Below are 27,287 nucleotides of genomic sequence, written 5' to 3' on the forward strand. Positions count from 1 at the left end.
GAGCTGGATCTCAGCTTCTTCTTTTTCCTGCTCCTGGATTATCCTCCACAGGCAGAGCCTGTTGAATTCCTTTTCTGCTCTCTCTGGGGCTCCCACACCTTGGTGGAAAAGCAGGCAATAGAGCTGCCCGAACTGTTCTCTCCCCCCTGCCATGCAGCCAGAAGCCAGCTGCAGCAGGGAAGGAGGAGCAGCTGCTCAGAATGCACTTGGCTCACACCAGAGCTGCCCCTGAAACTTCAGGGGAAACAGTGGGAGGCAGTTGGGGAAATGGTGTCCCTATCTCTTCTGTGGAGTGACAGGGCTGAAGCAGGTATTCCTGGGGCTACAGCTCAGCGAACACATTTTAAATTAATAATAAAATGCACATTTTCTTCTTAATACGGTCACCACTGAGGGTCATAGAATGGACGCCACTGGTGTAAAACATGGCTTCTGTTTTTGAACTAGGTGAAATGCTGGTTAGGAGCAGGATTGCAGCCACCAGGTAGATGTAGTGAGGGATAAAGCAGAATGGCCAAGTGGCTTGAGCATGTGACTGGGAGCTAGGTTCTCCTAAGCCCTAATCCCAGGGATGCCCCACTTCACCTCTCTGTCTCATTTTCCCCACCTATATAGGAATAATAATGTTACCCTTTTTGACTCAAGTGGTTAGCCAAAATTCAGGGTCTTGCAGGTTGTTTCTGTTAGGGGGAAGAAATTGATCACAGAGTCAGGTATTTCTTTGATGCAGTCTTGTTTATTTACCAGGAATGTATAAGATAAACAGGATTTTGAACACAGTAGGAGTCAAGTTTCTTTGTCCACAGTTCTAAGCCGCTTCCAGACAGCACTTAGCCCAAAAGCTCTTTCTCTCTTAGGTTTTTTTTCTCAGAGCCACACTGCCAGTCCTTCTGTGGCTGTGTTTGGTGCTTCGTTGATGCCTTCTCTGTCCTCTCCCATGGTGTTTCTCTACTTCTTGCTCGCTCACACAGAGCTCCAAAATAAACATTACCCCATGCCCCAAATAGATCAGTAGCTGCCCATCTGTGCATGGCCTGTGTTTTAGATAGTGACTTCTATTGTTTCAGGGATATAATCTGTGAAGGAGCTTGATTATTTCTTATGTTTGTTCCGAATGAAAAGTGATGGGTACACCAACCAGCTTCTATGAGGTTTAACCCAATCCCCGGCATAACAGTAATATCTACCTATCTCAGCAAGGTGTAGAGAGAATGCATTAATGTTTGCATGGTCCTTTGAAGATAAAAAGGGGTTAATACTTTTTTTTAAAAAACACCAAGTGTTTGGAAGGGATATAAGGTCCTGTTCTTCAAGGTATAAACCAATACCATATGATGGAGATTAGGAAGAAACTTTCTCTACAGGCAGCTTATTCCATAACTTTCCATGGCAGAGTTTCTTGCATATTTTTGTGAAGTAGCTAGTGCTGTCTATTGTCATAAACAAAATATTGGATTAGATAGCCCATTGCTGTGATCCAATGTGGGAATTCCCTTGTCCCAAAGTATATTGCAGAGTATAGAAATATATAAAAGCGCAAATTTGTATTATTATTTTTTTTTTTGCTATCTTTGAAAGATGAAGATGAGGAGTCCAAAGCTGGACAGCTCCCTCTCCATTCCATCTCTGCAGGCAGCTTTGGATCATGATTAAAAACATTGAATGTTGCGCCATTTTGGGCAACCAGACAGTAAGTGTGAAAAATCAGGACGGGGCTGGGGGGTAATTGGCACCTATATAAGAAAAAGCCCCAAATATCAGGACTGTCCCTATAAAATTGGGACATCTGGTCACCCTAGTGCCATTCCTAGGCTCCATTGAGGCAGGTCAGCTCATAATAACGTATGATGTTAGGGACCCACGTAGAACAGAGCAATGCAGAGACTTCTTATTTCCATAGAAGCTCCTCAGACCAGAATGTTGCATGGTAGAAGCTGCCACCCCCTGGGGGCACTTTGAGTTGGATGAAGCATTGAATGCTTGGAAGGTCCATCCCCTAGGCATTCAGAGTCAAATGAAGCAATGTGTGCTGGGAGCTCAAGGTGAGACAGAGACCGGGGCAGAGAGGAAGTGTTACAGTTTGAAACATGCCTTTCCCTTAAGGCACACTCAGGGCAGCATGGAGCTGTGCATGTGGCCAAGGGCCATCCCCATGACATAGGGTGGAATGTTGCATGATGGGAGATGCTATCCCCATGTGGTGCTTGGGAGCAGGATTGATAGAACACGGCATGCTGGGACCTACTGTGCTTGTGGGGGGATGGAGTATTACATGCTGGAAGATACTCTCCCCTCAAAGCACTTACGATGGGGTGGAATGTTGCATGCTGGGAGGTGCTGGACCTTGGGGTGCAATGGGTAGGATGGAGCATTGCATGTGGGGAGCTGGGCATTCCCTTGGCATGAGTCCAGCGTTGCATGGTTTGAGGGACTCAAGGGGAATGGTGTATTGCATGTTGGGTACTGCCATGCCTTGAGGTGGTGGGGGCAGGCTAGAACATTGCATGGACACTGGGGCACCTGGCTTGGGCCCTCACCCTTTAAATTGCCTCAGCTCACTCCATTTAAAGTAGCTGAGGCTTCTCAGCCAATCACAATGGAGCTGAGGCACTTTAACGGCCAATGGAATGCTGGCTGGGGCAACAGCCCCTCCCCCAGCTCGAGCCGGGCTCGGTGGTAAACAACTGGGCGGTGCTACCCGCCTGCCTGATGCATAGAGTAGCCAATAGACAGGGCAGACTCAGCCAATGAGCCAATGGCAAATGAGGGAGGAGGTCGGGGCGGAGCCAGTCGTTGCCGTGAGTATAACGTTTGGCTGCGATTGGCTCCTGACGCCTCCTCCCCCTCCTGTAGTGACGGTTGGGCAGGCGGCGACCGTTGAGGCAAGGGGCCCTATGGCCCGCGAGAGGAGGGGCTGCGGGGCGTGGTCCGTGGTCCGTCGAGGGGGCGCGGCCTGCGGGGGGGGCGGGGCCAAGAGGAGAGCTGTCGCAGTGAGAGCGGAGCGGCGGCAGCGGCGGCTGCGGCCGGTGTGTCGGGGGGGAGCGGATGCGGGCGCGGGCTGGCTGCGGTGGGTTGTTGCGTTAGGCTGATAAAATGCAATTGCACGGAACCGCTGGTTGTTTGGCGGGCAGAGCAGCGGGGGTGCAGAGGGCTGCCACCCCGGAGAATTTAGCTACCAGCAGCCCTGCCTCCTCTTCATTGAACGGGCGCTGAAGTGCATGGGGAGCAGCAAAGGGTGTAAACACCCTGAGCTCCCGTAGGCCCAGGGAACAGTGAGACGAGACTGCGAGGTCCCCGGCGTTTGAGGACCCCCGTGCCCGGGGTCGTTGAGAGGGCTTGGGGACGTGGGGTCGAGGAGCGCTGCACTGAGTTGCCCCCAGCGAATTGTACGTGGGGAGTTGCGTTTCATGGCCATGGAGGCAGGTCTCGTCTCCGGGCTGCTCTTTTAACGAGAGCTTGCTTTGCACCTGTCTGAAAGTTGTGCATCTCTCTTCTCCCCAGGGCAAAAAAGGAAAAAAACGACTGGAAGCGGGCTGGGGGGGACGGACGGGACACACCGCGGATGAAATTTACCAGCAAGTGGGAATTATAACTAGGATGGTTTTAGAAGGAGCAGGAGCCCTGGTTTCGCGAGGAAACTTATTGTGAGGAAAGACTTTGTGTGGGCTGGACTGTCCGCAGCCTCCTGGAGCCCGTCGCCAGCGCTGAGTGAGCGAAAGGCAATTCCTGCTTAGGCGGGGAGCAGCCCCTCCTTGCTTGCTGGCTCCTGGGGACTGTTCGTCCTGGCTCTTCTCTCCCTGGCTCCTCGGGCTGCGGAGCCTTCACGCCCCACCGCGAAGGGGGCTTTCCGGCTACCAGAGGCGCCCGAGAGGATGTGAAAGCTCGGGGCTCCAGGGCGGTGGTGCCGCGCCGGGGAGCTGCTCACAACGCAGAGAACTGAGCGCAAGCCCGCGAAGAGGGGACGGGAACTTAATGGGAGCGGGGGGAGACCTGAAGCGGCTGCCAGCGGGGGAGGGCGGCTGCAGACGCGCTCTGGGACAAAGGCGAGGAGCGTCCTGCATGCAACAGCCTTTCCTGGTGTTGGACGAGCCGCGGATCCCCTGCTGCGGAAATGCTGCCGCGTGAATCCCCCTTCTTCGACCGAGCAGCGATCGCAGCGCTCCGGACGCCTCCTGTCTAGTCCCGGAGCCCGCCCGAAACCGGCCGCCGGACTGGGATAGCGGCAGAGAGCGGCGCGGCAGCTCACCCCATCCCCGCGCTCCGCAGCGGCCCGGCGGGATGATGGATTTGCCGGCAGCTTCATGCCAGACCGGGGGACTCTGACTCGCTGCCCAGCGCCCTGCAGACGCCTGTGCGCGGGGAAGGGAAGGGGGCGGCCGCAGCCGAGCATCCCAGCCCAGCCTGCCAGCTCCGCTCCCCTCCAGGCACCGTCCCCAGCCCCGGGAGCCCGGCGGCGGCGACAGAGCCCAAGCGGTGGGCGTGTGAAGCTCCGTCCCTGAGCAGCTCCCCTCTGCCCAGTCTGCTCCACGTGTCAGCCCCTCTCGCTGCCGGCCCGGGAGAAGTGGGGAGCCCCCGGGCGGCGCAGGGGCAAGCGTCCAGCGCTCCGCACTGACTCCGCTGGACCCCGGGGCTCCTCTGCTGTCTCTGCCGGACCCTCCGGCGCCTCCCGGCTCCACAGCAGCCTCCCGCCCGAGCCGGTGCTCGCCCCCCCACTCAGCGCCCCGTGAGCCGGTGCCCGGGGCGCCCTCCCCGGCCGTGCCCATGCTGCTGCTGCGGAAGCTGCCGGGGATGCCGGGCTGGCCGGCGGCCCTGGGGCTGCGGCTGCCGCAGAAGTTCCTCTTTCTGCTCTTCCTCTCGGGCCTGCTCACCCTCTGCTTCGGGGCCCTCTTCCTGCTGCCCGACTCCTCCCGCTTCAAGCGCCTCTTCCTGCCCCGCCGCGCCGCCGCCGGGGACCCCGACCTGCCCCGCAGCCCCCCGGCCGCCGCCGAGCCCCGCCATGCCAGCCCCGCCGCCCCGCGCCGCCTCCGGGACAAGCTCCGCGCCGCGGCCCGCCTGGGCGCCCCCCCGGCCCACACCGCCGCCTCCGCCGGGGGCAGCCCGCAGCGGGGGCAGCCCGGGGCAGGGGGCGCCGAGGCGGGGACGGACTCGGCGCCTGCCGCCCCCCGCCAGACCCGAGCCCCGTTCGGCTTCGACTACGAGACATTCCGCCGCAGCCTTCGCCACCCGGTGCTGGGCAGAGGCGGCGGCGAGGAGCCCGAGACCCGCGCCCGCAGGCTGAAGATCAGAGAGGTAAAGGCTCCGCGGCTGCTCCTCAGCTCTTCGTGCTTGTTCGGCTCCCTTCCCCTCCTGCCATTCTCCATCACTGGTCACCCCCTCATCCCTCCCGGCTTCCTCAGCTATCCTTCATCCCTCCCGGGAGCCCCCATTTCTCCTGGCCTGGCACGCTGCGTTTCCCTAGGGAGCCCTCTTCCACCCTCCTGTCCCCTCATTGACCCCTGCCGTGTCTCTCCTGGGTTATTCCGCCAGCCCTCTGCAAGCGTCCCTGTCTCTTCTCTCTGATTGTTTGTGTTATCCTAGTCCCTAGCCTCCCTGTATCCTCCGTTTATCACCCAGGTCTCCTGGCTTTTCCATCCGTATCCTTGGCACCTCTGTGCGGCTCTCCCAATCTCTAAGGTTAGTGCAGACCCAGGGTGCCCCTTTCAGTGGGGTGTCTTTTTACCATCCTGAAAAAGGCATGTGTACTTAAAATGTGACACAAGGCACATGCCTCTGCATTTCTACACACTCAACAGAGGAAATGTGTTCGGGTAGGTGTGACTAGGAGCAATGAGATGAGATTATACAAAGGTTGGCTATTTGGAAAAACTTCCTAACCGTGGGGTGTTTAACATTGTGGAATAGTCTCCCCCACCCCCCTCCCTGCCCCAGGAAATAGTGGAAACCTGGTCACTTAAGATATTTAAAATGTGGAGTGGATAAAGCATTCGAAAATTATCAAACTTACACTAGCCTACGGGGATGGACTGGATGTGACCTACTAGGTCTTTCTCTCACGCAGATTTCTAAGTCCTTTGCATCTCTAAATCACTCTGACATCTAGCTTGGGGAAGCAGGGATTCAGGACTTTTTACCTGGAAACAAAGGACCAAATTCTGGCCTTGATTTAGCCCCACACAGTCTTGGTGATATCAGCGGGGTTACTCGGGTGTAACTGAGAGTAGAATTTGGCTTAATGCCTACAGTTTGTGCATAAAGCCTGGCTGCCTTGCAAACATTGCAGTGTAATCTGTGACCTAGTTAACCAAGAGCTATAGAATCAATGTAATATTAGATTGTATGTATCCTGTCTTTTGCCATGACTGATAAACTTGGAGCAAATCTTAGTAGATCAAAAATGCCAATAAATAAAATGCTCAGATTTAATGATGCAGAGTATTAATTTCCTGGTTTTGTTCCTTAGTAAAGCTGTAGGCATTTAGCATGTACTTACACAGCCCCAAGTTGAACAGAGAGGAAAATGAAGGGATAATGGGATAATATCAAGGTTGACAAGCCCTTGATGCAACCTATCTTTTAAAAATATACTTTTTTTTTTTAAGCTCTCCTTTTGGTTCTGAGAGTGCTGTCCTCAAAACAAAGGCTGCAGTACTGGTAAAATTCCAACTTCTCTGCCAGGCAGTCAGACACAACACACCCAGGGGTGCTAGGTTTCTTTATGATCCCAGGCATGTTTGAACCATCCTTTCCCTCTGCCTGTCTGCTGCACTGTTGTTAGCCAGCAGGGTATCAGAATATACTAGCATCTTGCTCTCTCATACCCTTCAAGGTAAGGATTCTTGTATATTTTGATATCTTGTGGGCTTCCAGTGCCAAAGTACACTAGGACAATATGATGCACACATGCGAAGCTAGCATCAGTTTTGTTTTTAAAATAATTAAATGTGGCACTAGATCATTTATCTGTGTTTAATTTTTAATACAGGATTTAATATTTAGCAACCTGAACATATTCAGGCCTGAGTGCTTAGAATGCATTCATAATTAGTGCGTGATGGCAAAGTTAGGTTTTTCAGAGGGTCAGAATTCATAAATACAAGTTTCATGCCCAAGGATACTCTGAACAGCAGGGTACTTAATCATGAAAAGTGCTTGAACTCATTTTTTTCTCCTCTGTCCAAAAATGGAGCTGGAAGACAAAAGTGACTATACAAAACAGGAAGGGGATATTGTACTCGACTTGTTAAGACTTGTAGAAGAGACACAAGGAAGGAAATGAAGAGGGGAGAAGATAAAAAATTATATATAAAAGGGAGCGAGCAGAAAGGGTAATAAATGGTAAAGAGGAAACCAGCAAAATCATGACACAGGATTTAGATTGTCAAAATACCTTTCATTTGTACATTTTGTGGAAACGTGTGGGGTATGGGTGAGTGGTGGATAGCAGTGGCATTCTGCAGGGATGAACGATCAAATTACTGCACATTCAGATGTATATGTTAACTACAGGGCCCTGGATTTGACTGAGACACCTGATCCTTGGTGATGTCCCAGTCCCCTTTCTTTCTCCCAGAATTTCAAGCTACGCAATTTGCTAAAATCTGCTCCAGATTGTTCAAGTCTTTTTTTTTCCCCTAGTTCCTTCTGGAGAATGCACTGTAAGAACACAGAGGAGATGGGTATGAACAGGGCTTGAAAAAAATTGTGGACACTGGTGAGCCAGAGGCCACGTGAAAGATGAGACAGAGAATTGGGACATCGTCAAGGACCAGAGATGAGGTCTCGGTCAAATCCAGGAGCTTCCCTTTCCTAGCAGTTGAAGGAAGGGGTGAAAGGCCTACCAGGTTCTGTTCCTGGAACTCTGCTCAGGGGCTCCATCTTCTATGTCAGCTTTTTTTAATCATGATCTGATACATTGAAATCTGCTCATCTTTCAGGCCACTCTCGCTGCTGGCAGTTAGATTTGTTTCCTTCCTCACCCCACCTCAGAGCCTGTTGACAGTTGGGTGTGTCCACAGCTTCTTGGCTGTTGTAAGAGTGATTGTGTGTGCGTGTGTTCTACTCTTGTCCTTCCAGCTTCTTCCCGCTGTAAATTTACTGCTGTCCACAGGGTAAAACTGCCCAGATTGGTGTCATTTTAACTGTGCTGCTGAACAGCAGCAGCAGGGGCACTGAAGCTGTTTGCAGATTCAGGAGTCACACCAGCAGTGAATCTAGTTCACTGTCTTGCGGTATTTGAATCATGTGCACAGTGGATCTTATTTGCTGATATTTTGACTCTCAAATTGGAATACAAGGTAGACTGCTGTTGGTGTTACTAATTAGAAGTAATTGCAGTATTGCAGTGAACTTAGTTGGCTAGCATATTTTCCCAATGAATGCCAAGCTGTAAACCTTCGCATCATGGGTGCGTTACGAAGGTTCTCATTTCTTCTTTTAATCCCAAAGTCAGTGAGCAGTCTCTTTCTTCGAAAAGAAAGCACCTGTATTGCACAGGCTTTTTACTGCAAAAGGTCAGTGTCATCTGAAGAATTGCCTAGGATCTGCTGCTGTGTGTTACTTTTGACAGCTGAGTACAACAGGAGTTCTGACCTTTGGAGAAAATTGCGATAAAACCAAATCATAGCATTCCCAGTGCTACGGGTTAAGAAATCGAAAGGGCCTGGAATAATTCATCTCCTAAACTGAGCTCTGAAAAACATGAGTTGTATAACTGATCAATCATGCATGGTTTCAGGGAGTGGTTAATTTTTAACATGTGCCAAATACTGATAAATGTTCAAAGTCAAAATGTGGTTATAGTCAGACAGTGACTGTAAAAACAACACTCTGGGATTCCATATTTATTCTCTCTCTCGCTCTCTCAACGATTTTCAGATCAAGTTGTCTCAATTACACGTCAGAAATATTCTCCCTCTCCCCTAACTCCCCAGCTGCCATCACTAAAAATTCAGCCCGGGATCTGGAAAAATCAAGCTGTGTGGTGTCTGCCTCTTGCATCATAAATGTTTCGCAATTTGAGTTTAGCTGACAGTTTTGCTGATGATGCATGAGGCAAAATAGAATGCAGCTTGCTCTCCTGTTGCTGCATTGACTCTGGAGGTCTAAATTGAGGGGGAACTTAGTGGGGCCTGAGAACAATGGAGAGGACACAACTTTACCCTGACGTGTCTTCAACCCAACCAAAGCAGCAATGTGCTATTGCTTGAGAACAGGTACCAATAACTGACTGGAAACTGGCCATAAACAAAAGTGAAACTGACGAGCCTGCTTTCTCTCTCAAAGCTGTGAAAAATCCAAACTGTAAACAAGCAGCATAAATAAAGGATAAATACAGTTTCTTCAGGTTTAATAAACAAAGGCATTCATAGTAACTTATGTAAGGAAATGTGTCTTGACCTAATATAAGAGAATGGGATCTTAACCTGACAATGTCCTTGTACCTGAGTTTTCAAGGCATGGTGAGGGAATGTGTCAGAGTTAGGATCACAACTCAGGAGTTCCTTGTGCTTGAGTCCTGTACCTCTCTGATATACATCAAGTTTGTTTTTATTGGTAGTAATTAAGATGTATTTGCTCTATACTGTAGCTCTTTTCATCATAGTTTCTCCTTCTTTTGCTCCCACTCACATTTACCTCAGGCTGGCCTTCTGTTTGTCCTTTTTAACATAGTTCTAAATATGTATTTAATTTGACAGTTTTCTTCTATTCAGGTTCTTATTTTCAGAGGCCATCCATATGGTTTCCCCCAGTTCCTCCAAACAAAGTGTTGCCATCAGTGAAAATATTATTTTTTTAATCTTTGTGACTAATGATGAGACTATCACCAAGTCACTCCACTACAATAGTATATTTTCAGTTGTTGTAGTGGTCATTTTCAGATATAACATATGGCTGAACAGCAGACAACTGTCAAGGTAGATCAATTTTTAAACAGCTTTTTGGCAGTTTGCTTCTAGCAGATAATTTATAAGAATTAGAAACTTTAGGTTAGGTGCTCAACTTCCATTGAAAGCCAGTGGTGTTGGGTGCCTAATTCCCTTAGGTGCTTTTGAAAATCCTACCCAGTAATCCATTTGTGGATAAAATACAACAGGTACATTACAGGGGGCTGCTGAATAAGTGCCCTGTATCATCCTTCTGAAAAAGTGCCTCAACCCTGACCCCTGGTGGGAGAGGAGAGTTCAGTTCACATACTCACTCAGTTCTTGGCTCTGCAGACATGAGCAGTGAGGCAGGTAATAGTAATGATGGTATTTGATGTATACTGAGCCAATAGGAACTGGACTGAGACCACCAACTTTAGTAACAAAGAGCTCCTAACAGTCGTGGGTTTTAGCTTACAGCTGGCTTGATTGTGAAATGCTCCATAACCCATTATCAGTTCTGGAGACAATTCCTCTCCCAGTCCTGAATGTCTCAGCCCCCTCTCTCTCTCTATTCTTCTGTGTGGTGCAATTATTTCTCCGTAATTCTGGGGACAGCCCTAAACCTAATGCCACATACTGTCAGGTCTAGTGCTTTCATAGTACCAATAGCAACTCCAGATGGAAATGTACTTTTCTGAACCCATCTGTCTAGCCTGGACTCAGATAATTTAGTCCTTTGTGGTGGTCAAACATTAGTCAAGTACCTTGTAAGAGAAGTACACTGGAAATTGATTAAAGAGAAAGCTGCAATAGTAAAACTCTTTATAGTGAAATAGAATAAAGATTCCAAACTGTTTCAGTATATTGTGATCAAATCATAATTCCAGCTGTAGAGGAAAAATAGCTTTGCTATGAGAGGGTCCTGCTGTATTTTGGAATTCTAGCTGGGCCAAGGCCTGCTGAAATTTTCCTTTATATTGTGGTCTCTTTTCTCATGCATTATTTACTGAACTTTTGAAAAGGCACTATACTGTAAATTCCCCAAATGGTGCGTACAATATATTTTGTGCTTCACTAGTCTCTGGTGGATTCGTGCAAACAAAATTTAGACCTAACCTGTGGATGTTGAGACTGTGAATTCCTCATTCAGCACAAGTGGTACATGGTTAATTGTACTAAACATATATTTGCACCATTCGTGTATATGGTTAATTGACTAAAAGTATTTGTCCTATTGATGTGATGTATGAATACAGAAAATATTGTTACCTCTGTAACCCTTGCTACAGTACAGTATACTTCAAGATCCTAATGGTATAGGAGTACACACTAGTGTTGCTACAGTTAAGGTTATTTCAGCATTTCAGGGGATTATAATTGTCAGTAAATGTTTGCTCTTGGCTACAATATCAAACACTGAGGGCTCTTTTTCCAAAACAACTAAATTTGGTGTAAAGCTGATTTGTAAACTGCTGCTTAAAGACAGTGCCCTGTTCATACACAAGCAAAATTACTAGAGCATGGACCTCTCCAGACAGATTACAGATAATGACTGAACACAAGTGCTGGACGTGGTTAAACAGGTTTCCAGGATGCATACAAGTCTGTTATGCACAAGGCCCTACATACTGCTGAATTAGTTCAGTAAACGCGTGGAAACTCATTGGGTTGCCTCAAATACAATGACAAGAAGGATGGAGCAGTATAGTTAGATAATGGCATCACCTCATCTGTAACACTTTACCATATATTTAATCACTTAATCTTCTCAATAATTGTATGTCACAAATATTTGCTAAAACATGGGATCTTACCCATCTTGACTCATTCCCTGTTCAAAATATTTATAGGTTCTTGATTAATCTTGTAATCAACAATTAAATCTGTTCCCTTACCGGGAGGATTATTTCCGTTTGTTCTTTCATTTTGCTTCTTTGCAAGAGTTCACAGGAAACACTCTTCTTACTCTTTACATTTTAAATATGTATCTAATCCTTAAAATTAGCTTGTTCTTAAGTTAAAGGAATGAAGGATGGGAAGAAAATACGTTTTATAATCTTAGATGGGTCTACGCTTTTGCTTCTAAACCTAACATTTACATGCAGTTGTCTAAAAAATGTGAACTATTTATGGGGAGGGATAGCTCAGTGGTTTGAGCTTCGGCCTGCTTAAGCCCAGGGTTGTGAGTTCAATCCTTGAGGGGGCCATTTAGGGATATGGGGCAAAAATTGGGGATTGGTCCTGCTTTGAGCAGGGGGTTGGACTAGATGACCTCCTGAGATTCCTTCCAACCCTGATATTCTATGATTCACTATTTTACTGTAGGGAGAAGGGAAATCTTGTATTTTGAATTTTATCATATTTTAAACTTAGAAAAGCAATGACTGTATTAGACCCAACAAGTACCTTAGAATTGTAGAAGACTTTTTGGTGCATGGAGTTGACATGCGCCCATAATTGTTGCCTTACCTGTTATAGTTTATTGTATGATACAGTATTTTGGAAGGGCTCCAAAGGAGTTGTCATGGCGTGTTGTATCATTGATCTGTACATAATGGGTATATTGTGCATGATGGACCTAACACAAACTCAGGGAAGGAGGCACAGTGGGAACAGAGGAGGATTGGATAATATTAATTATTAGACCTTTACATATTTATTAGAGACACACATCATGTCCTATAAAGGACAACAGAACAGTAGGCTCTGGGTTCCATTTGTGGCTACAGATTCACTTTGTGGGCTTAGGCAAGTAATAAAAGGACATTATTGGATTAAATATGGCCCAAAATTTAGATTTATTTTGTAAAAAATAAGCTTTTAATAAACTTTTACATAACCTGTTATGATAGATATTTCTACTTTTAAATGTTTAATATAAACACTACCGAAAAATGTCCCCTGTAGTTTTTAACCCAAAGAGTGCAAATATTGTTCTAATATAACAGAACCAAAAGGTGAAATTTACTAAAAATCGGAGTGAAATGGACTGCTTCATCTTCATTGTCCACCCTGAAAGCCAGGGCAGAAGTACATTGCAGAAATGGTGAAAAGTAGCTGGTTGGTTTTTTTTTTTTTAAATCTTTCAGTGTTAACCTGAACAACCTGTGGCATTAGCTGCATAAAGAATCAAATCTTTAAAAATATAATATTTTACTCTTAACTTCTCTATCTTAGTATGTCCATCTCTGAAATGGGTATTACTGTACTTACCTAATTCAGCTCCTGTGAGTTATAACTAATGCTTTGTGTTCCTTGGGGGGCTTTATAAGTGCAAATTATTTTTAGAGATTGTTCTAAACCAAAAACTACTTTACTGCTTTCCCTCTGCATACATTTATCTTGAAAGCTGGAACAAGGAGTCCCTTGGATGTAACCAAGCTGTGTACTTGAGTCAGTGAAGAGGACTAAAGGGGATTAAAAAGAAAAGCAAACAGAAGTCCCACTAAAAATAATTTGAGTTAATTGTTTTTTGTGTGTGAGATTGACTGGGAGCCAGGAATTCATTAGTTCTAATCCTGCCTCTGACATTTCCACTCTCTGGTCTTGGATGCATCACTTAACCTTTCTGTTCCTCAGATCATTATATGGTAGAATGGGGATACTTATAAGAGCATTGTGAAGAATAATTTATGCAGAAGGCGTGGAAAATGCTACAGAAGCACAGCTGACAGTGCTTTACATTTTCAAAGTGCTGTACAAACACTAACTTGCTATAACAACAATATCTTCAGTATTCTGTAGGAAATCTCAGTTCTTGAAGTACCCTATCTTGCTTCAATTGAAGTCAATGCAAAACTCCCATTGACTCCACTGGGAGCAGGTGAGGTCTTAAATGCTTGTCAGTACTGAGAATTGAAACCATGTTAGTATCTTTCTAGAGAGCAGTGTTTTAAAACAGCGTTCTTGCTATAATTGTGTTAACATGATTTCCCTGGCCAGTGAAGAAAGTGCATAGCTGTGTACTTTGGAAAGTAACAAAAAGACATTTATAATGCTGAAGGGCCTGCTCATACTATTTCTACCCGAATGCCATGTGTATAAGTGAGCCCAGCTAGCTGACAAAAAGCCTCCAATAGAAGTACCGGAGTGTTTTCAGTTCTCCAGTTCCTCATCAGAAGGCCCCCATCTCAAATTTTAGCGCTGGCAGTCCTGAGTTGAGGAACAAAGCCTGATTCTTCACCGCTGTTTTCAGATGCGCTAGCTATACCCAGGCAAATCCCCAGCTAACTTTTCTGATGCTGCTTAAAAACCTTCCTCCAGCAATGAAACCAGGACGTGATTCTCCAATTCCTAAACATCGTGGTTGCTTTGGACCATGCACCCATCAGACCTCTGTGCTGAGTCTTAGTGTGGAATTACATATAACCAGCATATTGCTTCTCTGAGATATATATATATATATATATATATATATATATATATATATATATATATATATATAATATTCTTCCATTCTCTGTGGTGGATTGGTTCAAACTATATATTTTTGAAAGGGTTACTGATCTCCAATAAGTCCTCCATAAGATGAAGGAAAGAGTCCTAGAGATCTTCGCTTCTTTCCAATCCTTATTCTCTGGTTTTCCAAAATTTAAGGACAGGAAAATTTTAAGCTGACTATTAGGGGAGAAATTCTTGAAGGTTGGATTTGAAATAGACTTCCACCACTTTTTGGGGGGAATCTATTGCTTGGGTTGTTTAAAACAAGGATAGAAAGAGCATTCAAAAATGTATTGTGGGAGACAATTCTACGGGCAGGGACATGGACTCACTGACCTAATAGGTCTCTTCTGTCTCTGATTTCGATGAATCCTTATGTTTGTTTGCCTTAGTTTATTATCCATGTAATCTAACTTGCTTTTCATAGCTTTTTTCTTTCAGAAGTTCATTAATCATTGCGGTGTGATGACTGTCTAATGCAGTGTTGAAATTATGCCAGGGCCAACCCTTGGTACCTCTCATGATGGGAGGTCAGACTGAATGAAAGCAAGTCCCCTTAGTTCTGGCAGCTGAATTCTAACACTGTTCTAACATCCACTCCATGTGCTTTATTTTTTATTAAAGATCCAGTATTTTAAAGCTGATTTCTCTGATTTATTGTTAACTGAGAGGTTCCTGGAGGAGTTTATCAGCCTTTGACTAATAAATTTGTTACGGTGCTCCAAGTATTTCTTAACACTTTCCTTGAGTGACAACTCAAATCCTGGATTCTGGGAAGGCTGCAGGATAACTTTCTTGTCTCTTTTGTAGGATCATTTTCTTGTGTCTGTTACTGACTAGTACCTGTGATAAACTGTCAGATTACTCCTTGCTGACTGGTTAATGCTTGAGAATTGCTCCTTCCCCCTGTTCAGAAGTTCAGATCACAAGTAACTCTTGAAAGGGAGGGGACAGCAATGCTCCAGTCAATGCCTCCAAGCCAAAAGTACACAGACAGATGGGCTAGCAGGTCAACCAGCAAGAAATCATTAAACTAAAGCTCATCCTCCAGATCACTCATATTAAGTATTTTAGGATCTGGCTGAAGCACAAGGGATACGCCTGACTGTTTCAGGCCCATACTGGATCAGAAGTCGTGGGCTGTTCTGGGTTCTTCTCACACACACTCCAGCATTTGGACTGGAGACCAGCTGACTTCACCTCAAATGTTCCTTTCTTTTTCTGTTTCCTCCCTCTTTCCCCTTATACAGAGCAGGAGCAGAGGGGAAGCAACTTGTTGCCTGTATTTTCCCTTCCCCTCAACTATCCCACCTGCTTGCACCTCTGTGTGGTTTGAAGCCGTTGTTGGTCCCATCCAAGAGCCAGAAGCAATTAGTTCTTTCCCACTGATGGGGAAAGGGAAATTTAAGATGCCCAGTTCTAAAACAAAAGAGATGATCAACATAGATCATCAAGCAGTTGGCTCATAAATATAATAATAAGTCCTGGTGATTACAGGCTAAGACCATGTTCTTAGTATCAGAAGCACTCAGTGTAAAGGAAGATTCTGGGTCTCCTGCTTCCGTGGATTTCATGTAGGGAACACGCCTCATCTTGCAGAATGTTAATCCTCTGAGAGACCTGTGGGCCAATTAAAGGTCTGTTGAGCATGCTTTGTAGGGCAATCTCAGGTACTTCAGGGGCCCTGGACTGTTCCATTCAGAATCGGCCCAACTGTAGTCCATGAAGGAACTCCTTCCCTGTAACATACAGCTCTAGTTCTAATCCGTGTACCTCCAGCTTTTACTGTTGTAAACCCTGTGATAAGCTAGGAATCTCCTGTGGTCATTCCGGGCAGTGAGCTTAATTTCCTGAATCAAGCAGAATAGCTAGCAATGTTTTGTTTCATTCAACAGCAGTGTCCTAAGCCATACTGCCGTGAGAGGACCATGGCTCTCTGGCTGCATGCTATGCTACTGTGATCTGGTTAAGTTAAAGCTAGAGAGCCGGTCAGGAGTCACCTGGTCTGAGGCCAGACAGACATTACCTACTTGCCTCAGGATGGCTCCATGACAGACTTTGTGCATGGAGGCTCCAAGGGCCATGGTCTGTCTATTCTTCACCACTTGTATCCAGTACCTTGGGAGGGTTCCTGCTGTGGTCCTGCGTCTGAGGCAGAAGACCACAGTCTCCTGCTCCCTCTGTATTGTTTCTTTAGGATGTTCCTTTCATGACTTATACACCAGAGTTAAGTAGGTTTCAGAGGAACAGCCGTGTTAGTCTGTATTCGCAAAAAGAAAAGGAGTACTTGTGGCACCTTAGAGACTAACCAATTTATTTGGGCATGAGCTTTCGTGAGCTACAGCTCACTTCATCAGATGTTTACCGTGGAAACTGCAGCAGACTTTATATACACACAGGAATCATGAAACAATACCTCCTCCCACCCCACTGTCCTGCTGGTTAGGCCTGATAGGTTTTAGGTGGCATAATTTCTCCGACCCATTTTTTGTTTTTAAAGGAAGAAAAAATTCATTGTTCTTGTAGCCTGCTGCTTTGTCCTTCGGGACATCTCTTGGGCTTCTTCCTACCCAAAAGTGAGACTCCTCAGAGATATCTTTAGAGAAGGGGAAATTTCTTACCTTGTAATAATGCATTTCTGAAAAAAATCATCCTGCAAGATACTCATCCACCTACCTTTGCTAGATTTTTTGATTAGGAGGTGAAGTATTCTGGGCTTACCCCCTAAGTGATTGTCTGTTGCTCATCTGGGGTGTTGGTCACTTTAGAGAAAGAACTTTTGGTATTCTTTGTGTGTAGTTCGAGACTTAAGAAGTGCAAAGCAAGATGTCGTCTTAAGTCAGAGTCTTTAAGGAAGCCTACATATAGATACATCCCAGAGCCAAATATCTTAAAGCTATGGGAATTTCCTGAATGACTTATGCTTCAGCCACAAGACCCAGGAGTGGTACTCTTGCAGGATGCTTTCAGAAAAGCACAATTACAAGGTAAGTAATTTTCCCTCTTTATTTTATTTAAAGCTTGCGGGAATAACAGTGCCTAGTATTCAAGAGCTAGCACCAAGCTAAACCATTCATAGTCAAAAGCATTTGACAAATCTAAATAATAAAGCAATCTCTGAAGTTTAGCATTCTGCCTCTTGAGTCTGTCTCAGACCCCAGGCATGTGCAGCCCCCTTCTACACCCCGTCGCAATAGCTATGAAAAGGGTTATTTTATGGAGCCACAGTATCTTGCAAACATCTTCTAATTTGCAACTGTGTCAGCAAAATTAGTTTTAAAAAGGGAAAGTACTCTATAAAATTTGGGCTGTACAGTTAATGATTTGAACCGTTCTGCAGATAATAGGGGGAAATATTTTCTGTGCACTTCAGAGTGCTTTATAAACTCTAGCTAATATAGGGATTCTTGAAACCACCATGATGGTGAAGTAGAGCTCTTTCCAATATCGGCTGTGCTGGGTTTTTGTTGACTTTGCAGCGTGTCTGTGTGTACACGAACAACAGCCTCTTCAAGCATTTTAACTGTACGTTATAGATATGTATTTACAAACTTAAGGTCGATTTAGAAAATGTATTTTTTTGGAGGAGGGGAATAATATTCTATACACTTCCTAAATGGATATGAGTGACCCCAAATCCGTGCGAATCCAGCACGTTTGGTTCAAATTCTGTGCTAAATTAAGTATGTTGTGTGTGGTGGTGCGAAGGCAGCATTCCACAAGCAACGAAAACCAAAATCAACATTCTTTTATAATGTCTTCATAACGTAGGTGTTGCTGAAAGGGGTACTTATCCAACCTTTCAGTAACTATAACCGAGGAGCTAATTATCACCCTGGTGGTTTTTAATTCTTTTCTTATGAAGGAGTATGCAGAGAAATTTCTCCTTGTCTTTAGTTTCTCTTGTCTTCTCCCAGTCATTCATATTCTGCGTGTTGTTCGGCAAGAAATCTTCAGCTTCTGCATCACAGAAGCTATAGTTACTTCTGATCTTAGCAGCTGACCCTAAGTTTTGCAGCGTGCAGAATGACCATTTGAGCACCAATCTGCGAAAGAAATCAGCCCTCCAGTTTAATAGGATTACTTCTTCCAGGCCTGTGCAAATTGGGAACATGTAAAGCCTCTTCTGAAAATTCTCTAAACCTTATGACAGCAAGTACAAGTACTTGAATAGTAGGAAGAGGTAATAAGCAAAGGACCATTGCTTTTATCCCGGCTTCTTTTGTGCTGAAACAGTGTTGGTCATGCATTGGAACCTGGTATGCTTGATCACTTATAGAAGCTTGAAACGAATAAGGTTTCCTGCTTCCTTTTGCTGTCCTGAAGAGACCTGGAACACAAATACTTTTATTTCTAATAGAATTCTCCATAAGCTTCAGTTGCGGTAAGTGAGGGGACCCTTAATGTAGCTCTCCCCCTCCTCAAGGACTAAAGCACTCTACAGTTTGCCCTAGACTCAGTTTCATTCTCAAAAATCCATTGTCATCCTTTTGCAACCTGCTGTTTCATTAAGATACTTTAACTGCAAAATCAACCACTGTGGCTGAGATGTTTCCTAATATAGAAGCAGCTGGACCCAGTGGGACTTAATGCCCCATCTAAAGATTTTTCTTTTCTTTTGATACAGTTAAACCCAGTTGTGTTTGGAATTTAATTAAGAGTTAGTTTAATTGTGTTTTGAGATGTGTTCTCTTCCTTTTCAGCTTTCCAAGCAGGGGATGGTGAGTCAGGAGGACTCCTGGGTTCTGTTCCTGGCTTTGTTACTGACTTGGTACATGACATTGGGCAACTGAACGGTGTATGCTTCTGTTTCCCTGTTTGTAAAATGGGAAGAATACTTGCCTTTTTCTCATGAATGTGGTAGGGTTTAGTTTAAATATCTGCAAAGTCCTTTTAAGATAAGTGCTGAGTATTATTATCCTTCTGCTCCTAGTCTTCTCCTGTGTACATGGAAATATTTGCCTGTCTCAGTGGAAGTAAGGGAGTGGTGGTGAAGCTCAGTTTTATGATTTGTAAAGTGCTTTGAGGTCCTCAGCTGAAAGGTGCTGTAAAGTTAAGGTTTCATAGCAAATCTGCAGCTACCTGGGGCTTCACAGCTGACACTATATTGTGTATATCAGCCACTCAGAATGTCACAGCAGCAGGAGGGATAGAATTTGGATCTTTCTGCTGCAGAAGTGCAAACCCCTACCAACTAAATGAAAGGAGAACCTCAATTAGCAGTTAGAGCTGTATAGGCCATAGGATACATTTCTGATACAGTCCAGGTTTAAACATTCACCTCAGCTAGTTCATGATGGTGGAATTGTTGTTGAATTGGTTTATCTTAGGCGTGAACCCAAACTCAAGAACTTGGTATCAGCCCTTATCATGATGCATGTTCACCACCGGCACGCCCCTCGGCATCAGGGATCTGAGTCTCCTGCCTTTCTGCACAGCTCAGCCTTCCAGTTGAGAAGCAGCTAAATCCAACCTGGCAGGCAACAGAAACTCACACTAATTGTATTGTTTCTTGACTTTAGCAAAGCTTTTGACACGGTCTCCCATAGTATTCTTGTCAGCAAGTTAAGGAAGTATGGGCTGGATGAATGCACTATAAGGTGGGTAGAAAGCTGGCTAGATTGTCGGGCTCAACGGGTAGTGATCAATGGCTCCATGTCTAGTTGGCAGCCAGTATCAAGTGGAGTGCCCCAAGGGTCGGTCCTGGGGACGGTTTTATTCAATATCTTCATAAATGATCTGGAGGATGGTGTGGATTGCACTCTCAGCAAATTTGCGGATGATACTAAACTGGGAGGAGTGGTAGATACGCTGGAGGGGAGGGATAGGATACAGAAGGACCTAGACAAATTGGAAGATTGGGCCAAAAGGAATCTGATGAGGTTCAATAAGGATAAGTGCAGGGTCCTGCACTTAGGATGGAAGAACCCAATGCACAGCTACAGACTAGGGACCGAATGGCTAGGCAGCAGTTCTGCGGAAAAGGACCTAGGGGTGACAGTGGACGAGAAGCTGGATATGAGTCAGCAGTGTGCCCTTGTTGCCAAGAAGGCCAATGGCATTTTGGGATGTATAAGTAGGGGCATAGCGAGCAGATCGAGGGACGTGATCGTTCCCCTCTATTCGACATTGGTGAGGCCTCATCTGGAGTACTGTGTCCAGTTTTGGGCCCCACACTTCAAGAAGGATGTGGATAAATTGGAGAGAGTCCAGCGAAGGGCAACAAAAATGATTAGGGGACTGGAACACATGACTTATGAGGAGAGGCTGAGGGAGCTGGGATTGTTTAGCCTGCAGAAGAGAAGAATGAGGGGGGATTTGATAGCTGCTTTCAACTACCTGAAAGGGGGTTCCAAAGAGGATGGCTCTAGACTGTTCTCAATGGTAGCAGATGACAGAACGAGGAGTAATGGTCTCAAGTTGCAGTGGGGGAGGTTTAGATTGGATATTAGGAAAAACTTTTTCACTAAGAGGGTGGTGAAACACTGGAATGCGTTACCTCGGGAGGTGGTAGAATCTCCTTCCTTAGAGGTTTTTAAGGTCAGGCTTGACAAAGCCCTGGCTGGGATGATTTAACTGGGAATTGGTCCTGCTTTGAGCAGGGGGTTGGACTAGATGACCTTCTGGGGTCCCTTCCAACCCTGATATTCTATGATTCTATGATTCTAATGTCAAAGTCTCTCAACCAGTCTGCCCTTCTTCTGGGCTCTTCAGTTTTTTTCTTCGTAGCTGCTCTGTAACCTTCTCCCCAGATCCCTCGTCAAGCACTGACCCCTCTGACTGCATTTGTCTGGGGTGCATGTTCTCCTACAGCTTCTGGCTCAGGCCACTTCATAGAAGTGCCTCTGGTTCCTCCCTTCAGAGGGGATGCTCTCCCCTTTTATAAGGGCCAGATGTCCATTATGTTATCACCTGATGGCTCCCAGTCCTGCCCCTCTGGCTGAGAAGCAACTAATTAGGTACATCTGTTGTACCTGTGCTGTAATTAACTGGCTATTAACCCCTTTTCAGTCTATGATCTCACCCCCTCCCAGCCCTGCTTTTGCTTATGGAAAGTTAACTAATTAATTCACCTGGTGCTTCCAACTGTAGATTTTTCCAACTGTAGAGTCCAGCTGCAATTTTTGCCTTGTTTGTGTTTCCTATTCAATAGCGATGAAAGTGGTGGGAAAAAATCTCTAATATAAATAGCTTGATGATGCACGCTAAAGACTGCAACAAAAGTCCTAGGCAGAAAGCTCTTCACTGACTTGATTCAAGTTGCAGTGGGGGAGGTTTAGGTTGGATATTAGGAAAAACTTTTTCACTAGGAGGGCGGTGAAACACTGGAATGTGTTACCTAGGGAGGTGGTAGAATCTCCTTCCTTAGAAGTTTTTAAGGTCAGGCTTGACAAAGCCCTGGCTGGGATGATTTAGTTGGGGATTGGTCCTGCTTTGAGCAGGGGGTTGGACTAGATGACCTCCTGAGTTCCCTTCCAACCCTGATATTCTGATTCTATGACTGTTTGACATTATTGTATTTACTTTATAGATAATAAAGGTACATGTAGCAAACGATTTACAGCATCTACTTAATGTCTACTAATAAATTTAAGTATCGGCTGGTGTATTTACACTTCAGTGGCAGATTTGGCAGAGTTTCAAGATCAGCTTTAAACCCCATTTCAAAGCACTCAGGGGCATGGGAATGGCTCAAGATTCTGGGCATGGCTCCGTGATGATGTACTCAATGATTGAGGAAGAATCAGCTGGGTCATTGCAGAGGGGTCTGTAAAATACTTGAGGCTTTCCCAAACATTGGGTGTCTTTTGTGGCAGATTCAATCACCAGTGACTGCGCTTCATGTAGGAATTTGTGGGGAGGGGTGGGGGTGAAATTCCATGGTTTATGTTATGCAGGAGGCTGGATAGATAATTGCAATGGTGCCTTCTTTCCTTAACATATGTGAACAAAGGCTATAATCCCAGGTGTTAAAATTTGTGGTAGATAAACAATTTATTTGACTAGGGGTGTATCACTCTCTTGATACGATAGCATAATAATCCATACATTACCAATCAAGGACCCCATTATGCTAAGCACCTGTCTCTGCATTGAGTCCCAGTGGGGTGCAGCTGCAGCTAAATTAAGTCTTGAGTTGTAATCCTGACTGCCACTGGCTGCTTGAGTAATGATGGGGAAGTCACTTTCCCTCTCTGCCTGCTTTTTCCTCACCTGTAAAATCTTTGAGATAATGATTTTTACTTTGTTGAATGTTGAGAATTAATTCCTTTCGTGTTACTTACATTTGAACATGCAGAATGCTATTCAAATTCAGTTTAATAGTAGTAGTTCATTTTTATTTATTATGCCTCACCACTCCTGTGAAATGATTAGCTCTATATTTCAGATAGGTAAACTGAGGCTCAGAGGAGCTAGCATTAGTGGAAGAGTAGGGAATGGATTTTTCCATGACGTTGGTGGCAACAAGTTTTCCCATCAGGAGTTCAAACTTCCATTCCCAGTTCTAATCCCTGGTACTCACCTCCTCAGTGCCAATAAAGATGAATGCAGTTTTTGTGAAAGTTAGTTAAATAAGAAAAGATCCAACTAATGACTAAAGAAATGACGCACATTATGGTTGTCAGGTGCTTAAATGAAAGTAACCATTTTCTTTGTGTTTTATTCAAGATTAGAAGCTAACATGACTGCTTTAAAACAGACAGGTTAGCCAGGGTGTCTCTAAATTGCTCAAGTTCCTGTTGGGATCTATTGGATTTACAGTAATCTTTAATTATAAAATGTAATTACTTTAGAATGGATTATCAGTGTTGCTGTCCATTTCTGCATGTTGCCTAGTAACTTCTTCATCTGCTTTAGCAGTGTCTGTTCTGCTAGTTACAGGCTTTTATAATTGTGAAATAATGGCCTGTGGTTATTAGTGCCTGGTTAAATGAAACCTGTTAGCCAAGTGCCACAACATTTAGCAATAAAAATATTATGTAGAATGACTTCTAAGAATGCTTTCAAAATAAGTAGGTCTGAAAGTGACTCAGCATGACAATGGCTCTGTGGTAAAGCTTTTTAATTTGAGTTCATCATTAGATTCTTCACTGGGGCTTGGGTGTATATATAACTGTCTTAAAAATTATAACTGAGGGCCTGATACTGATCTTGCACCAGTTTACACTGGTATAACTCCCTTGACTTTGGTGAAATGACTCCTGTTTTACACCAGTGTAAACAAGTGAGATTAGAATAAGGTCTCACACCTATCTTTTACTCTTACTGCGAGACACTGCCAGCAAGTTGTACCTTTTAGTATATAGTTTTGTCAGGAAAATTATTTTTCTGCAGGGTGGGAAAAATATACAGCAATGTACCGCAGGTAAGAAATTAGAACTAGGAACGGGAGCTAATTTCAGTGCCCTAAAAGGTGGGTGGCAGAAAAATTCAGGTTGTGTCTCATATGATCTACCAGGCTAGCGGCAGAAAAGGTCAGGTCCTATACGATACTGCCACTGGGTTAAATCTGCTTGTAAAAGCAGAGAGGATCAACGAGAAATCAAACTCACGTTTGCCTCCTCATGTCAGCCCTGTATGATTTTAAAATGCAGAGCATTTCCAAACAGCCACTTCACCAAAAAGACAAAGAGGAAAAAACCTACCAGTTTTGAGTTGCAAACCAGTGGGTAGCTTATGATAATTTGAAAAACAAGCAGCAACAAAAAGTATTGCTGTTGGAAAACCCCAACTTGGAATTTTGTAGGTATTGGGATCGTTTAAATATTTTATAGGGCGCTGATGGGTAAGGATTTTTTTAAAGGCAAAAGAGCCATGAAAGTGGTTATCTTGTAAAGATAATTGCTTTGTATAATGTTCATGGGAAGCTCTTGAAATGGACTGATTGGTTGGCATATTTAAATTTCATCTCTTAGGCGTTTACTAATTATCCGAGCCTAGATGGATAAAACTAATCAAATAGCTGTTTGGAAATGCTCTGCATTTTAAAATCATACAGGGCTGACATGAGGAGGCAAACGTGAGTTTGATTTCTCGTTGATCCTCTCTGCTTTTACAAGCAGATTTAACCCAGGGTTTTTAATTAGTTAAATACTGCATATGCTACATCACATCTGAAGTATTGTGCATGCCCATTACCATGGTAGAATATTTCTTTGGTAAAACATTTCTTTGGTGAAGTTTTTATCTTGGACCCTGTTTCTTCATCATATACCCTGAGGGTTCTTCTTTGTGTTAGCAAAGTGCTTAGCTCGCACAAGTGGCCTGATTGCTTTCATTGTATAAAGTTCTGATTAGTGGCCTTCTTCTTTCCCCACCATGATACCCTTTGAAACCCTAACCCTGCCTTTTCACATCTGTTGAGTGCCCTCAACTGCATTTGAAGTCAGCGAATCTACACTCTCAACAGTTCGGAAACCCAAGCTCCCTAATACTTAGGGATAGGAATTGCACGTTACACTTGTCCAGTGTGTTCTGTGGCCTACAATCCTGGGCTGCTAAAGCACTGCGAGGTCAAGGAACTAATGGAAGCTTGGCACGGTAGGATTTTTAATAGAACTTTATTGATAATTTGATCGGGGCAGTGCTGGGCGGGGAGGGGGGCCTGCAAGGGCTATAGCCACCCCAAAATTTGCCTTAGGCCCCTCCCTGCCCTCATAGCTGCCTCGTAGCAGCTGCTGCTTTCTAGAGCAGCAGCAGAGAAGTAAGCCTGGGCAGAGGGCTGGGGTGCCCAAGAACAGCCCCTGGCCCGTGTCCCCACCGACTGGGGCGTGCCACCCAGGGCAGGCGGAGGGTCCGGGGCTCCCCACAGCAGACTGGACTGACTCACTCCAGCCCGGGCTCCTGGGCCCCACCCCTAGGTGGTTGCATGCTGCTCCCCAAGGGCTCTGCCAGCCCCAGAGCTGGGTCCTCCCACCCAGGCAGCTTTTACCATTTGCAAGCAGCCAGAGCCCCGCACTGCCTGGCTCCAGCTTCTGGTCTCTGACCTGGCCAGGAGGCATGGCCACAGAGGGGGTGGAGCCATGGAGGGGTGGGGCTTATGGCAAGGTGGGGCACAGCCCCCCTACAATTTTCTCTCTGGTCAATCTTACCCCCCCTCCCCCTCACTGGCTGGCGCTACCCCTGAATTTGATTCACTAAATAAACATATACCAGGTGCTGTGTTGGTCATATAAGCAAATTCTTACTGAGTCAAGACTTGCCAAACAAATGGAAACAAATTAAAGGAAGGGAGTGAATCAGAGGAAATATGGTAACAATGTAGGTGCAGCCATTCAGAATTAGAAGCGTGTTACCTGTCAGTATAAATATTAAACATTTGTAATCTATCTTGCTGCAGTATTTAAAGGACTGTTGTCAAGAAAAATGTGGCCCGCCGTTCTAAAAATAGCTTTTATAAAACCTACATCTAATACAAATGTCGCCTCACACTGAAGAAAAAATGCAATGAAAACAGGCCTGACAGTCTTTCCCCTGCAGCGTTTGAAACCCCATTACTGCAGCGTTAGGAACCTGCAAGTGAAACTAAGACTCTGATCCCACAAGCTGTTCTGTCCAAATCGACCTTTCCGCCCACTGTCAGCAGCGCTCCCCATGGGTACACGGCTCTGCTGAGACGGAACAGTTTACAGGATTGAGGCCATAATTGATTTCCATTATCTACGCTGAGAGGCACGCAAAAAGTATTCAGAGCATAAACTGTGGGAAGTAAACTATGTCAACAGTGAAAATTTTAAAAATCCAAAGTGTTAGTAAAATGGGTAAGGAAGTATTTGTCTATGACACATTTAAATTGACAATGCCATTTAAATGTGTAGCTGGATTTCTTTGTGGGAAATAGGGTGGATTATACAGGTCAGACAGAGAAGAAAGGCAATCTGGCAAGTTTAATCGTGACTTGGAATCTGTGCTGTAAATCAGTTGAAAGACGGGTGGTTTGTACTTCAGGGTCAGATCGATAATTGTCAAGTGCCATGCAGCACACCAGTAAATATTAAAATCTAAAATTATGAACCAGTTTGCATAAAACTCTTTATATTTTTTGACATTGTTTTAAAGCTCGATATATCATGATCTTCCCTGTCTAGAATGGTATAAAACATTCACTTTTAACCTTGGCATTTCATCAGAAATCAGACTTGAAAACTGTAGAATCATAGGATTGGAAGGGACCTCGAGAGGTAGTATTATAGATTCTAGACCACCCCAAGAGGTATTTGCCACATGGGTCTGATTCTAACTGCTTAAAAACTTCAGAGCTACGTACCAGTCCTCAGTCTATACCATATGAAAATGTGGAATCCCCACTTTCTGAGGCGCAATTAATCTCTTAACTCTAGGGGTTCCTGAGATGTGCGCTAAACTTGGCCTGGAACAGCTGCTGCAAAAGGGCTGAGTTGGTAGAACTGTGAACTTTGTTCGCTGTTAAACTTTTCCAGTCACTGCTTCTGGACCAGTGGTCAGAGGGAGGAAATCCTGATCCTGGAGTCTGAGATAGAGCCACATCATGGATCTTATCACAGAAATATACCAGAGTTTAAAAACTGCAAGTGAAATTTTTCTCAGTATCTCTGGGCAGCATGCCGAATCTAGTCCAGCCTCTGTCTGATTATCAGCCCAGAACATAACAGCAAAAGAAAGTTTCAGGCATTGCAGCCAGCAGGAAATCATTTTATACTGACGCTCTTCAGAGCTGCATGACAAATTTAACTTCATTTGCCTGGTCAACCATTTTGAAGGAGAAAAGACCCAATCTAGCTTAATGAGTGGGGGAGCTGTCTCCATAAACAGCATTTTGGGGTGGCATGTGAAAGTGAGCAAACTTTGGAGATTATTCCTGAAGTTCTCTGGCTTTGTATGAAACGTCTGGTGGTGGAAGGGGGACGGGGGGTGTCTCCTATTAAAATTCTGCCAGGAAATTGAAGGGGAGGTAATTGGGGCAATTTCTTTTCCTCTGCTGGCAGAATTCACCCTCTCTGG

At 45.0% G+C, this 27,287-nt stretch overlaps 1 protein-coding gene across 4 annotated transcripts in view; it reads left to right on the forward strand.

The window, feature by feature from the left end:
• The first annotated feature begins 2,956 nt into the window (after positions 1-2,956).
• The window catches only part of MAN1C1 (mannosidase alpha class 1C member 1), an 89,286-nt gene continuing 64,955 nt past the window's right edge, over positions 2,957-27,287 (forward strand). Inside the window, exons 1-3 of one of the 4 annotated variants that reach the window (XM_073317874.2) lie at positions 2,957-3,026; positions 3,502-5,289; positions 5,614-5,673. In XM_073317874.2, coding sequence (XP_073173975.1) covers positions 4,762-5,289; positions 5,614-5,673 — 588 coding nt within the window. In that variant the 5' untranslated portion in view covers positions 2,957-3,026; positions 3,502-4,761. Of the gene's footprint in view, positions 5,290-5,613; positions 5,674-27,287 lie in introns of all 4 variants that reach the window. The other 3 variants (XM_073317873.2, XM_073317872.2, XM_073317875.2) reach the window with 3 other exon arrangements.

This window comes from Lepidochelys kempii, chromosome 19, assembly GCF_965140285.1.
Source record: "Lepidochelys kempii isolate rLepKem1 chromosome 19, rLepKem1.hap1, whole genome shotgun sequence".
Lineage (NCBI taxonomy): Eukaryota > Metazoa > Chordata > Testudines > Cheloniidae > Lepidochelys > Lepidochelys kempii.